The following is a 10715-nucleotide window of genomic DNA, read 5'->3' on the forward strand; positions in this document are numbered from 1 at the left end:
AACAGTCTCCCTCAGAATTTTTGGGCAAAAATCAGAATTCATGGTTCCAGCAATCACAGCAAGTCCTCCGGGTCCTGAATTAGCAAAGCAGCCCCAGGTCGTCGCACGAACCCTATTCCTAAATCTATGAGCAGGTGTGAAGGTCAGTGAAAATGTAATGACTCACACAAATCAGTTGTGAGTTTCAATCCAACAGCTGTATCCAAAATATTGTCGTTTTGGAATAGGAAGTTACAACAAAGTCAGCCATGTGAACCACGACCAGCGGCTTGGACATACCTGTCTTGAAATTCAATACAAGAAACGTTTTGCCTGTTTGAAACAGACATCTAGCTCCTCAGATGTAACGTTCCACCCGACTAGTCAGTAACTTTGTGGGTCGCTTACAAGGACGGAGAACACCCAGTGCGTCTTGGCAATTTTTTTTTTTTTTTTTTTATGACAGTCGCAACTACCAGAGCGATGAAAATGATCCACGACCTTCTGTGAAAATGTTCTTTTTCTAAACACTTCCCAAGAGGAAAAAGCGAGGTTTCAGATTTCCGGGATAGTGCTGCCGTATTTCTAGATCAAAGCTAGCCAGCTGCCAACGTTTTGGTAAGACTGACCATGATTTGGATCTCCTGTAACTGCGATGATTGACAAGATGGAGCACTAATAGGGCTGGGTATAAAAAAAAATAAAATAAAAAAAAATTGGTACATTGATTTTCCTTTTCATGGCCTGATAGCGATTCATAAATGCATATATCGATATTTTTAACATATTTTTCCCAATAAATTGACATGACTTCACATGTCACGCGAGATCTTGTCACTGTGCTAAAGTAACGGATCAAAACAAAGTGGCGGAAGAGTTTTGTTTTTTTTATCAGGTCACGTTAAATAAAACAAAGGATTAATGTAACTGCATTGACTTCTATTCTTAATGTAAATATTTTTTTTTATATATTTTTACTATTGCAGCAAGACGTTTAGCCCAATTGCAGCATTGGTTGTTCTGAGAATGAGTTCCAAAATTAAATTGGTACGTGAAAATCGTGAATCAAAAGTCAATCAAAGTGAATCGTGAAAATTTAATCGAATCGGGCCCTTGCGTATGAAAATCGATTTTGAAAATTTTAATCGATACCCAGCCCTGAGCGCCAACAATCGCTATGTTAGTTTCTCGTGTTCGCCATCAAATGTCTAGCTGAAAACTTTTTGTCGTGAACAAAATGACTTGGGAAACACTTTTAGCGTCACGTATCAGGTGGGATTGAACTTAAGTCAAATGTAAAGAAAACAACTGTTCCACAAAACAACTCCGTTTTATTAGCGGATTCACAGACAATGTCAGTAATCTGCATACTGGGCTTTTGGCGACGGCTAGGTTGGATGAGCCGACACGCTGGTGGCCCACGATGATCAAACCAAAGCGGGGCGTGACTTAATCATCTTAATATTGATTTGGGGTGCGATCGTTGCCCACTAGTCTATTAACAGATTAGCTGTCGGTCAATAAAAAAAAATAAAAAATAAAAATCTCTTCATTTCCACGCCGCTGCTGCATGTTCTTTTATCTGCCTGACCAAAAAAAAAAAAAAACACGCCCGTGGATATAATTAGAAGAACGACGGCAAAGATTTCATGACACGCTGTTCGGAGCGTACTAATGTATTTCATGTTGCGGGGATGACGGGCTCGGTGATATTTAGCATTGCAGGGAAGACGAAAGCAGCAGCTCTGACACTTTGTCATAAGATGACACACACAGATGGCATCAGAAGACATACTTTTCCACGGTGAATCCTCCAAATACTGTAATCAAACTGCGACATTGCTCCAGGAAAAAAAAAAAGTGGCCAACTTCTCGTTCAATTTGGAGCAGAGGTCCTTGAAAGTTTCCAGACTGAATCCAAAATGGCAGATTCAAATCAAAATGGCCGACTTTGTGTTCTATTTAGGAAATGGGTCTCAGACTTTTTTTGTGCATCGTGGTTTGAGAGACATGGATGCACAATTATGTGATTTTGGTGTCAGGGGATATTTTTTATTTTTTCAAACATTCCAGGAGGAGGTATGACGAGAGTGAGAAATGGCCGCTTCCAACCAAAATGGCCGCAAGCCATCATTTAGAGCTGAACATTTAATCAAAAATCAAATTGTCATCACAATCCAGTGGAATGCAATTTTCCAATCGCCACAATTTCGTTTGGTAGAATTTTGTGAGGTTGGCAAAGTCAAGAAAAGTGTTTAGTAAGTTAAATCGTTTGTCTTTATTTCAGTTTAAGACTAAACTACATATAACACCTGTATAATAAATCCGGTTTATTGTAAAACCGATTGAGTTATCGCAAGCTACAAGAGGACCTTGGAGAGGAAAAAAAAAAAAAAAACGCATATTAAATCATACTATTGAGACAAAAAAAAAATCCCAATTAAATTAGATTTTAAAATCATTCAGCGTCAAGGCACCCAAATTAATTGACAGTAAATATTTTAAAAACATTTTTCTTGACACAAAACAAAAACGTCAACATTATAATACAGATTAATTTATTGAATAGTGTTATTTTTGCCTCTAGAAATTGAAACAAAGAAAGTACCACACTTGTGCAACCAGTAAATTCAAAGATTTTTTTACATCTTTTTTTATCTTTTTTTGGGGGTCGAGGTGTTGCTGACAATGTTCTGCTCTACACTTCAGGCCATTTTTCTGAAATATACTGAAAATGAGTGGACATGAATATTTACTCTGCAAACAACAAGCCACTGGTACAATCCGGGACCATTTAGACAACAATTTACAACCTAAAAGAAATATTTTTTAAAATGTGGGAGGAAGCCCGAGCCGGGATTCAAACTCAGAACATGACAGCACAACCTCACTAGACTGCCCACTGTGTTTTATGACAGACTCCTAAAATGTGGCAATAATACGTATTTAAAAAAAAAAAAAAAAAAAGCTTTGTTGTGTGGCCAAAGCAGTCATTAATTCATGCTAAATATATTCCAAAGTGTTATTAATAATTTCTGTTTAGCTATGCTCACGAGCCACATCAAAAAAAAAAAAAAAAAAAAAAAGGACAAAAAACGGCCACGTTTTGTTTTCCGCATGCCGCTTTGTTGGTGGTATTCATTTTCTAAAAAGCCTGCCGTTAATTACACGCCGGTTTCCCCGCTGGCTCATAACTCGCCCGCAACCAGCGCCTGTCAACGTTCTAACTGACGCCGTGTAATTTACACTCCCCGCCTTGTCAAAGCTTCCGTTTGATTGACAGCTCGACAGTAAATAGCCCACACAGTGATCGGGCGTAGAGATTGTAAACAAGGACAGATGTTCGGAAAAGGAGACGTGAGCGGACCCCCTCCGGGAAGAGAAAGTACATTTGAGGGGGGAAAAAGTCGATTGACATTTTACTAAATGTTTTGAAACTTTTAGTCATATGACAAAAGAAGTGACAATTTGACGAGAATAAATGTCAGGATTTTGTGGGATCGAGAAGAGCTGAACAATTAAATCGAATCCAAATCGACACCACAATGTAACAAAATACTGACAGAAAACCGGGAACTAAATACAGGCAAACTGACAAGACAACAAGGCACACCTGGATAAGACACGAGTGGCTGGAGGGAGCTGATTGGTAGAAACAAGGAGCAGGTGCAGAAAAGAAAAAAAAAAAAAAGTAGAAAAAGAAAGTCGAATGAGCAGATGGTGGGAGTTTGGGAAAACTTGCACAAAAAAAAAAAAAAGTAGATCGACATTTTGCTGAATGTCATAAATCTCAAGTTATAACTGGCCTTAATTAAGATGGAAGCAAAAGTGCCAACTCCTGCCCTCCAGTTAGCCGTGACATCGCACAAATGACTAAGCGGCATTGCACTTCAGAAATGGCACAGCAGGGGAAATTGAGAAAATCACGCCGCATCGGACGCAAAACGGCAGCATTGGTGGACAACCAAGAGGGCTTTTATTTACCGTACCTTTCACGACGAAGATACCACCTCAGAACGAAACGTTCAATATCACGTTATATTTCGATACGTTTCCCGTTTTAACGTGATAAATTTGGCCTTATAGAGACGTTTCAAGTAACATAAAAAGTTTCAAGTTTTCAACACCATAAATTTGACGTTTCACGTTATGTGATCAATTCCACGCTATAATGTGATCAATTTTGTGTTAAAACATGAAGATTTTCACATTTTAACGTGATAAGTGTCAAGGTTTTAACACGATAAATTTGACGCGATAACGTGACGAGTTTCACGTTACGTGATAAATTTTGTGCTAAAACACGATGAGTTTCGCATTTAATGTGATACGTTTCACGTTTTTAACGTAATGAATTTGCCACGATAACGCGATGTTTCATGTGTGATAAATTTCACGTTTTCACATTTATAAAGTTTGAAGTTTTTAAACACGATAAATTTAATAAGTTTCACATTATAATGCGATAAGTTTCATGTTAAAATGCGACCAATTGTGTCCTTTAAAGTATTGCAACTTGACAAATGTCCCACCACAACATGATAAGTTTCAACTCTTAACATGATCAATTTCACATTAGAACGGGATGAATTCGATTTTTGTGATAAAATTCACATTTTAACGCGACAGAGTTCATATAATAACGTGTTTAGATTTAAAATGTGAACCGTATGTTAAAATGTAAAGATATAATTCTTTTTATTGATATTTTTTTACGCGGGTTGTTTTTTGATTCAGTCATTGTTATTCATGAAAACACTCATTGAAATTTTATCACAATTTACAATAATTTTTGGGGTTTAAAAAAAACAAAAAACGTTTCGAGTGTTTTTATAATGAGCGTAAATTATACATGACTATTTTGCAGCCCTCATCCTCCACGAATAACGGCCGTCCGCTGTAATTCCTCCTCCACATAATTAGCTTTTTGCCTTCAATCAATACGTTACAACGGCAAATCGCATGTACGCACCTACACTTCTCGTGTGAATTTAAACTCACGGACGGGCTTCTGTCTTCATTGTAAAAAAAAGGAAAGATTTCTCTTGTTGTACACTTGTGAAGGTGCCGCTTTAAAGGCAACACTTGTGAGGCGTACAAGTTGTCTGCTCGCTTCCTAACATCTTTTATTGATGGCAAATCACGCTTTTTATAGCTGCGCCGTAAATGCCGGAGCTCCGCAGTTTCCATGACCCTGGAGTGGTATTATTTACATTTTAAAGTGCTCTTCAAACAAAACAAACAAAAAAAAAGAGGCGTTTTGACCATCGCATTTAACATCTTTAAAAATAATGGCGAAAATATTTCGTACAGGGCTCACCTCAATAGAAGCCTGCCACTCATTTTGGTTTCTTTAGTATGCCCAAAAATTATTGAGACAAGAGCAAGCCGAAGGAGAAAAAAAAAAAAATTTCTACATTTCTAATGGGTCAACTTGACACACTTGGTCAACCATGCAAATATTATAACAGAATTCAAATGTTTTTTTTTCCAAAAGGAACATGATAGGGCCAGAAGAATAAATTGAATCAAATTTGTAACAAACATTGTGCGCTAGAATTTTTTTAACGGGTCACTGTGACCCACTCAACATTTCATACTGAAAAATAGACCACAATGCTTTTACATTATTTTAAGGGGAAAAAAGGGACAGTAATTTAAATAATTTTATGACCTCCAGACATTCAAATGTGTCACTTTGGCCTGTTCTTTGCTTATGCTTCACAAAATATTACGAGACTGCAAATTTAATTTAAAAATAAATAGTGTAAATTCAATTCAAATGAAAGAAGAAAATTCCTCAACTGTAAAAAAAAAAAAAAAAAAAGAGGCCATCAGAGTGAATTCATGGTTGCTACCTTGTACTGTGTTACTCCAGGTGGACCTTCAGCAGAATCCGTGGGAGTGCAACTGCGAAGCGGCATCCCTCAAGCGCTGGTTGGAGGGCCTCAGCGCAGTGGTGGTGATGGGCGAGGTGGTGTGCCACTCGCCAGATAAAACCAAAGGCGTGGACCTGCGCTCGCTCTCCATGGAGCTTCTGTGCCCGGAGCTGGAGCCACAAGAGGACTGGGAGCAACGAGCGGTCACCTCGACTGCGCCTGATGCCGGCTCAGCACTCGGCCACCCTGACCCGGAGCCGGGTCCTCTCATCCCACCCGGCAAGGACTCTATCCCGCTTTCAGTTCTGGTTCTCAGCCTTCTGGTTCTGTTTGTGTCTGCGTTCTTCGCGGGAGCGGCTCTCATCGCGTACACCCTGAGGCGTCGGGACAAGCTGCCGTTCCGTCGCCAGGGCGAGGTGGACTTGGCCGGCATCCAGATGGAGTGCGGGATCTTCACCGAGGGGACGCACCACCACCATCACCACCACCACCACCACCACGGCCTGGCCGAGACGCCGACCCAACATAATCACGTCTACGACACCATTTCGGTGGCTAAAAGCCCCGACCCCGAAGAGCAGAAAGCCGGGTTGTCTGGCGGGTACTGCTCCGCGGCAGAGAAAGACCGAGAATGGACCCTCCAGGTGACCTCGTCGCCCATCAGCACCGTGGCAGGGGCCATGGGACCGCTTGTGCCAGGCCTCCATGAGAACGGCATTCTGTGCCCCACGGTCATCGACAGCCAGGGCCCCACACCCAAGGTAGAACTGGTGGACTGCCTCTTCAGACTCCCCACCCCGGAGTTCCGGGACCTGCCGGACAGGTACGCCAGGCCGCCACCTCGCTACCCTCACCCGCAGGACGCCCAGCTGCAGAACCCCGCCTCCTCCGTCGGGGCCCAGACGCAGGTGGTCACCGCAGCCTCCACCCGGGGCGAGCAGGGCGGCGAGCAGGGCACTCGGCTGATGACCACGCCAGACTACATGGAAGTATTGGACCGCTCGTACCAGTTTTAGCTGCCTACCCCCTCTCTGAAGCTTTTGTACGGAGGCTGGAGAGGAGCCCTTGGCGGGGACTGCACTACAAACTATTCCTGGATAACAAGCTGGGTCACTTTTTTTGCCCCGCGTACGACTCGTATCACCGAGGATTACCGGTTTCCCGGATCTCCGCCTGGATGGATGACTCGGGCTACACTTTGGTTGCGGGGGCGTTGAAGGATTTTCACGCCAACAGCAGCACTTCACAACATCGAAAGCGGGAGAGAAAAAAAAAACAGCTAAAAGTGCCTTAGCGACGAGCAGCCAGCAAGATTGGTTGATGCTTATTTTTCTAATGAATACAGATCTATTTATCTAAACTACTACAGGATGGAAGGGATGACCAATCAGAGTGGAGGAGGAGGAGCAGGATCCCAAAAAACACGATAGGAATTGTTTATATGATTTCATGTCATCCCATTCAAGTTATTTTCAGTTGCATTGGTATTTGGCCGCCAAGTACAGAGATGATCTTATTCTCGTTATTGTGTGAATGCTAAAGAGCTCATTGAGGAAATGTTGGGAGATATTATTTCATAAAAATCCCACATTGTTAATTATTCCACCTTATCTACATCAAAACTTACAAATTTAGGCCAATATTTTACAAACGTACACAATATTTCCACATTTCTCAACCAATTCAAACCATTCGTATTTTTTTTTAAAAATTGTTTCGCTTATTTAGGGCATCTTCCATTTTATTCCAAATATTCCAACTTTCCCCTCAAATTCCACATTTCCCATGGCAAAACACATGCGTGTGTATTTTTAGTTTTACTTTATCCATATATATATATACATATATATATATATATATATATATATATATGGATAAAGTAAAACTAAAAACTATATTTATATATATATATATATAGATAGATAGATATAGATGAATAAAAGGATAAAGTGGCAAGAATTGAATCACTGTTCATTACGCCAAAACAATTCACAGATTTTATCACATCAAAATAAAGAGCAGAAAATATTCCATAGCCTACTTATGTTATATCTCCTACATGTGCCTTCATCTATTTTTAAATTTGATTATACACGCAACAAGTTAATGAATTGACGTTAACTCAACCAAAATAACATTAAGTCAGCCCATTTACACCATGAGTTACGTGGAAAACTTTAAAGCTTAAATTGAAATTCATCACAAACCGATAACATCGAATGCTAGCAAATGTGTACAGTATGATGTATTAACGGGACCAGTTGCGACTTACCGTCGAAAAAATATCAGCGTGTTGCGCCTTCAGAAGTCGATTGAGATTTGTAGGACTCGTTCCAAGTGGTCACATTTAATGTTACCACCCTCTCCAACGCATTACATTGTTCTTTCTCCTAAGCTATACAGCAAGTATGTCAATATATCTTTTCTTCGTTTCCGACCACGAAGCCCCTTCCACACTGCCGCCATTGTCCATCAATGGAAAGCGCGTGCGTGTGTGACTAATGACCCTTGCGGTGCAGTTGTGTGCGCGTGCCCAGCGTGCTGGCCAGGTGGTGGGCGTGGCTAAACTAGGAGACGTTGCTGATAAATTTTGACTGACAGGCAGCATGCGGAATAGGATGACGTAATCCATTTAGAACGTCTGACAGACCACACGCGAACAATTTCGTCCAGTCACGTCTCGTCAACGTAAACTCACACGTCACGACGTCATATTTTAATTATCAGAGTTTTGCTCGTCGTCATTAAAAAGGGGGGCGTTTAGGGAATGTTTCGTCATCGTCATCGCTGACGAAAACAACACTGGCGTGCCTACGAACAGAAAAATACACGAAAATAAACCTATGAACATATGAATGGGTACAGATTAGAAAAAAAATTGCGACTCCCTTTTTTCACATGCTAGCCTAGCAACCGTTGTTAGCATTTGACATTTTCTTTTTAAAAGTAGTCTCAGCACTGTCCAATAAGGTCGCCATCTTATTATTTTTGGCACAGCAACTGCAAGCCTCCTATCTATCCATTACCATTACAGTATTAAAAAACGTAGCATTTTGTTTTTGTTTTGTTTTTTTAAATCCAAGTATTCACTTTCTAAAAAAGAACTGCAGCCTTTCCCTTTACTTCTGCAACAGCTCTTTAGCATTCACACGCCATTTCTACCGACGTGTCATTTTCTCGTGACTACTTCAGTTGATTTTGAATGCCTGCCTCCAGTGGAAGGACACTGCGGTGGTGGATTCATTTGGGCTATCTTCAAGGACCGCCGGCTCCACGTTTTTATTGGGGTTTTCTTTTCTCTTGAAAATATGGACCTTTCTTGAAAACAAAAACAGAGAAAAAAAGAAAAAAACAAAGACAAAACTTATCAACTATCAATGATTATCTTTTACCAAGGTACCTTTTTATGTGCTCATCTTCTACAAATATTAGAGGCAGTTGTGAATATATTTATTCTTTTGTTGTTTTTTTTTTTGTTTTTGTTTTTTTGGTCGGGGTTGTTGTAAGGGATCACGTTACTATCTTGACTGTATAGTATAATTCTGCATCTGCTTCAGACGCCTTCTTCTTCTTCTTCTTCCCGCCGACCCGACAAGTACAATAAAGGGTGCTACGTGAACGCCAATGTGTGACCGATCTAAACACCAAGCACCTCTTACTCACATTACATCAGAATTATTTCCAGAAAATATTTTCCATTTATTTTTAAATTCTTCCAGATTTCTCAAACGATTAAAATATTTAACTCCATGAGAACTTTTTAAAACAATTTTTCCACACTGCAAAAAAAAAAACAACAAATCCACATTTTTCTCACGATTCCAATTTTTACGCAAGTACATGAATGCGTCATTGTGCAATTTCTATAGCAGCTGCTTGATAAAATGGGGACAAGCGATGGTCGATCAATAACCTCTTTATTGTTCAAATGATTGTCGCCACAGAAACAATCAATCAATCAATCAATCAAATTAGAGTTTCAACCATTGACCTCCATCCCGCAAACTCATCACAATACGTCGTTTCGCTGGCCTCACCTCGCCACTGACTCACCCAATCACAGATCGCAGATGCTTTCAGGGTCTCACAAACTGTTGGAATCTCCAAAATTGTTACAATAGTTCACTTAACACTATTACAGTTTTCCTACGAAACATTGCAGCCACCCCAAAGTTGGTGGGAGGTGAATTTGTGTAATAGTTTTACAAGTTCCGACAGTCTGCGAGGCCATGAATGCATCCGAATTGTATTGGATGTCAGGCCATGGATTTGTGTTTGTGTTTGGAGGGTCGCATAGCGACTGGGAATAAAAAAAACAATTAATTGATTCGACGACCTCAACTTGATGATCACATTAGCGTCGATCACAAAACATCTGAAGCTGTTCAAACATCAAGATTCAGAATGGCACATTTGATAAAAACTCTAAAATTAATGGAGACAAATTGTCGGGGTCCTTACAAATATTCAGACTGATTCACTCATTTCTTTGATGCCAAAAATGTTCAGCACATTCATGACGTCAAACCCAATTTTCATAATTTCCACGGTAAAATTCCTAAATTAATGGTGAGATTTTAAGAAATAGTTTAAAAAAAAATCTCATTTCCTAACCAATTCACACCATTTTAGCGTCAAATGTTCAGCATTCTTGAACACCTTCGGGCACTATATTTCACGTTAAAAATATTTACGCATTTTTCATTTTGCCACATTTTTCATGAAACGAAATTACAATTTCATACAAACAATTTTCCAATTTTACACCACGTTTGTCTTTCGACTGTGTTCAAACTATTCCCACTCATCCTTTTCAGGACAAGCTGGATGCAACATTCTCAAAAAGATTTGTCCCGG

General features: G+C 40.0%; 1 protein-coding gene across 1 annotated transcript in view; it reads left to right on the plus strand.

Moving 5' to 3' along the window:
- LOC148342849 (SLIT and NTRK-like protein 3) overlaps positions 1 to 7664 on the plus strand; it is a 31564-nt gene extending 23900 nt beyond the window's left edge. The window contains exon 7 of the mRNA XM_088311625.1: positions 5858 to 7664. Within this exon, the coding sequence (XP_088167751.1) occupies positions 5858 to 6874 (1017 nt within the window). The 3' untranslated portion in view covers positions 6875 to 7664. The remainder of the gene's footprint in view (positions 1 to 5857) is intronic.
- Positions 7665 to 10715: the final 3051 nt, after the last annotated feature.

Source organism: Idiotropiscis lumnitzeri, chromosome 1 (genome assembly GCF_059441095.1).
Source record: "Idiotropiscis lumnitzeri isolate Australia: NSW breed Sydney's pygmy pipehorse chromosome 1, RoL_Ilum_1.0, whole genome shotgun sequence".
In the NCBI taxonomy this organism is placed as follows: Eukaryota; Metazoa; Chordata; class Actinopteri; order Syngnathiformes; family Syngnathidae; genus Idiotropiscis; species Idiotropiscis lumnitzeri.